Source organism: Chaetura pelagica, unplaced genomic scaffold (assembly GCF_000747805.2).
Source record: "Chaetura pelagica isolate M959 unplaced genomic scaffold, ChaPel_1.0 scaffold36, whole genome shotgun sequence".
NCBI lineage: Eukaryota > Metazoa > Chordata > Aves > Apodiformes > Apodidae > Chaetura > Chaetura pelagica.
Window position 1 is genome coordinate 2,899,446 of NW_009953726.1, and position 4,483 is coordinate 2,903,928.

Below are 4,483 nucleotides of genomic sequence, written 5' to 3' on the forward strand. Positions count from 1 at the left end.
CCCCTCCCCGGGGCAAGGCCCCTCCGGTGGCCCGGTCGGATGGCCACGGAGTGTAAGTTATTTACAAGTCCGTGACACGGCCTGTAAAGTTTCTCCTCTGTCCGGTGTGTCCTTTTTTTTTTTTCCTTCTCTAAGGCTTCACTCCCCATTATCTTGAAATTCTTTTTCGAGTGCCTTGTAGAGGCAAAACACCGAAGGAAGGTACTCGGGAAAACTTGAGGGAGTCTTATGAAAGCGAGGACTGCCCTCCATGGTGGAGAGCTCCCTGGCACACTGGTAATGCAATGTCATCTCTCCCATCTTTTCCTACAGCGAGTCAGACGGCAACCCTAGCACAGAGGATGAATCCAGTAAGGGGCAGGAGGATTTATCTCCCCATCCACTCCCCACCTCATCCGATGGCGTTGCCAGCCTCAGCCTTCCTGGCCAGATGGAGCCCGTCTACATGCAGCAGCTCGGAAACACTAAAATAGCCTTGAGCTCATCTGGTGTCTTGTTGAATGGAAACCTCGTGCCTGCCAGTACTTCTCCTGTCTTTCTCAATGGTAGCTCATTTCTTCAGGGACCCAACGGTGTCATTCTCAATGGACTCAGCGTGGGGGCCTCGCAGACAGTTACCTTGAATTCGCCCAAAACCACCTCGAGGGTGTCCATTAATGACATCCTGTCATCTTCCTCAGAAGACACCAAGGACTTCAAACTGCTTCAAGCTCCGGTCCCCAATGCCACAGCAGCCACCTTCAGCCCCAGCAACATCCCGGTCTCATTCCCAGGATTGATACCAAGCTCAGAGGTGAAAAGGGAAAATGTACAAACTGCTGCTTCCCAAGATGGAGGCTCGGTAGTTACTTTTACTGCTCCTGTCCAAATAAACCAGTATGGCATTGTCCAGATCCCCAATTCCGGAACAAATGGCCAGCTGCTGAATGGAAGCATTGGTTTTTCTTCTCTGCAGCTGCCTCCCGTTTCTGTGGCAGCCTCACAAGGTAAAGTTTTCTCTCTTACAGTAAGAGGTATGAGAAGAAGTAGGGATTGGGCACACGTAGAAGTGTGGTACTTTTCTTTTTGTTAGAAGCTGTGGTACTTTTCCTCCAAGGTACCAGGATTGTATCACAGCTGCAGCCACAGACAGCACATCAAATACTACTTTTGCCTTCCTTTATAACGGGTTATGCTCGTGGTCAGACTGTTGCATAAGGCTGAGCTCATCTACTGAGAGCAGAAAAAGAGGTCTGGTCTCTTTACACCCCTTTCATCTCATGGTGTTCTCAGGAGTCTGCGATACTGGTCTTCACAAATATCTGTAAATTGTACATGTTTCAGTAATTCAAAATATTCCCCATTTGCCATTGAATTCTTTCAATGAGAAGGTTCATAAAAATGAAAATTGTGGCAGCTGGAAATTGTTACTGTTGTTGTTTTTGTGGTGGTTGTTTTGGGTTTTATTTTTTGTTTTTTTAACCAAAGCATTTCATTAAAATAAATTTTAAATTACTATAGACACAACAAGACTGAGCAGTTACACTCTGAACGTTTTCTGTCCCGTAATTATGAAAGATTAAAGTGCAAGGAAACAATAGAAGTATGCAATAGTTTGTAGATATAAAACACAAGGATATTTGGATAAAACTGCCCTCAGTCCAAGGGAAATATGTCATCACAGATTCATGTGCCAAGTGTGCAGGCTCCTCCCCAAGTTTGCTTTAGAGTTTGTCTTAACATACCACAGACTGAAACTCGCTGGCCAGGAAGAGTCTGAGGGAGCACAAGCCTAGTTCTGGATCCTTGTTTTGAAGCAGGTCAGTTACAAAGCACAGCTGAACAACTTTGTTACTCATTAGCCACTCTATCTTTGGTTATGAAAATGATTAAACTTGAATCTGTCTAGTTTCAGGAGGTGTGAGTACTATAGTGGAAATCAAACTGTGTTCCTGTTAGCTGATTGGAATTAGGCATGTGTAGGGAGTGACTTATTCTGGCTGTTAAAGTAATACGGAGAGGAATGCTGAAGCTGTGCAAACAGATTCTAAATTCCAAAATTGTAAGAACCTAAAATGTGGCACTTGGAGTCACTGGGAGTTTATTGGTAGAGAGTTTAACCAGGATGAAAGAGAAAAGACATTTAGTCTGAATACCACGTGTAATTACAAAAACCATTTAATCCACATGCTCCGAGGCATAAACTGACAGCCAGCAAAGGTGAGAAAGTTCTATCCCTTAAGTAGTGTGACATGACTGTATTTGAAAGTCCTAAGGTTCATAATAAGTTCCTCTCTGAACAATTTCCCCATTGTTAAAAACACCAGTTCCCACTGGAGAGTGATCCACCATATGTCTAGTGTGGTGCAGAGTCAAGATCTGTGTTTGCTGCTTTGGTTTCTTTTTTGTTTTTCTTCACACGAGCAGGATGGATAGCTGGCTGCCCATTCCAAGTGTGCTGCAGGCTATTTTAAGTAAGCTACAGTAAATGATACCTTACTGCAAACTTCAAGTTGCCTCTGTTGATTCTAGTTTACACAGATGAGGAACTTCCAAAAAATTATCACTGATTATGGGAAATGAATAGGGAGCTAAAATGTTCCCCAGGTAAAAAGTGCATCTTTGGTGCTGTTCTAAAAAATTCAAGTGTCTCCAAGTGTAACCTCTTGAAGTTATAATTGAACTGCTTTTGAGAAAGAGAGGTACTGGAAGCAGGACTCAGTTCTGAGAGCCATTGTATCTTATTTTAGGAATTATTATAATGACAGCTTACATGGCATGTCTAGTAAAATCAACTTCAGGTCATCTCTGGCTACCTGCTACAGCACGGGAGCAGTGCCATGGCCTTCAGCAAGGGTAGGCAGTCGCTGCCTGACTTTACACAGTGTGGTGGCTGTGGTAGGGTTAGGATTTTAGAAATACACAATAAGCAAGGGGAAAGGCAGTTCATCTGAGTGCTTGGTGGACTACTCAGTTAACACGATGGGAGTTACTGGTTTTTGATGTTTTCTGTACAGGTTGATGGGGGCAGGTTCTGCCCGGTCGCGGTGGGTTTCACGTGACGCGTCTATAGTTCCCACACACAAGCTGTCTGTCACTGAACTATCTTTAATAGCTTTTCATGCTTCTATTCTTAGACAGAAATGGAGTGGTGGCAACTAGTGAAGGCCAAAGCATGTTCATTTCAGTCACATGGCTGGGCACTGGTTGCCCCTTAATGAGAATCTGAAAGATACATAATATAGCAGAACCTGTTTGGTTTTTTTCATTCTAGAAGCAGTTTCTGTTAACAGCTTTTATGTCTTCTATCAAATTTTCTCACTTGCTACAAACAACACTGTTCTGTGCTGCCTGAAATACTAGCATATGTGTGTACTGCAAACATGAAAAAATATCAAATGATCTTGACAAAATGCCTGCACAACTCTCTGCCAGCTATAATTCGTGTTTTTCCTTTCTTTTGCTTCTCTTTCTCTAGGTAATGTTTCTGTAAATCCCAGCACATCTGACGGAGGAACTTTTACGACTGAATCTTCAACAGTGCAGCAAGGAAAGGTTTTCTTCAGCCCCCTTGCTCCAAGTGCAGTTGTTTATACAGTTCCCAATTCAGGCCAGGCAGTAGGCTCTGTCAAGCAAGAAGGACTGGAAAGAAGCCTGGTGTTTTCTCAGTTGATGCCAGTCAGTCAGAACACCCAACTAAATGTAAACATGTCTTCTGAAAATATATCCAGTGGAGGACTCCAGTCTCTGGCCACCTCCTTAGTGAATGTAACACCCTCACATAATTTTTCCCTCGCACCACCAACTCTTTTAAATGCTGCAGAACTGAATTCTGGTATCTCGGAGAGCCAGTCCATGTCATCACCCGTGACCAGTACCTCTACTGTGATATCTATCAGCAACACTAACTATGCAACCCTTCAGAACTGTTCCCTCATTACCAGTCAAGATCTGTTGTCCATTTCTACAGCACAACCCGTGCTTGGAGAAATAGTTTCTACAAGCGGAGACAGTGTCAGCCACCCCTCTGCACAAGTCCATCAAGATTTTGTCAGAGAGCACAGGCTGGTTCTGCAAGCCGTACCTGATGTCAAAGAGAATTTCTTACCTGATTCTGAGAGCAAGTCAACTGGCAACTTAATGATGCTGGATTCAAAATCCAAGTATGTTATGAGTAACATGGTTGACACGGTTTGTGAAGAACTGGAAACGGACAAAAAAGAACTTGCCAAACTGCAGACAGTTCAGATGGATGAAGATATGCAAGACTTATAACTTTTTCTTCCTTTTTTTTTTTTTTTTTTTTTTTGCTTTCTGTTTTAGTAGATAAGTCTCCTGTCGAGGCCCTAACAAGCACCAAGTGGTTTGGTTTGGTTTTTTTGTTTGGTGTTTTGGTTGTTGTTGTGGATTTTTTTGATTTAAAGAAAACAGAAGAACGTTTAAATGGTCTGAATCAATGTACAGAGGAATCTCCAGCAATGGAATCAGGTTGCCACACTTGGTT

General features: G+C 43.1%; 1 protein-coding gene across 1 annotated transcript in view; it reads left to right on the top strand.

Moving 5' to 3' along the window:
- SIX4 (SIX homeobox 4) overlaps window positions 1–4,254 on the top strand; it is a 37,368-nt gene extending 33,114 nt beyond the window's left edge. Inside the window, exons 3-4 of the mRNA XM_010000704.1 lie at window positions 313–986; window positions 3,458–4,254. Coding sequence (XP_009999006.1) covers window positions 313–986; window positions 3,458–4,254 — 1,471 coding nt within the window. The remainder of the gene's footprint in view (window positions 1–312; window positions 987–3,457) is intronic.
- Window positions 4,255–4,483: the final 229 nt, after the last annotated feature.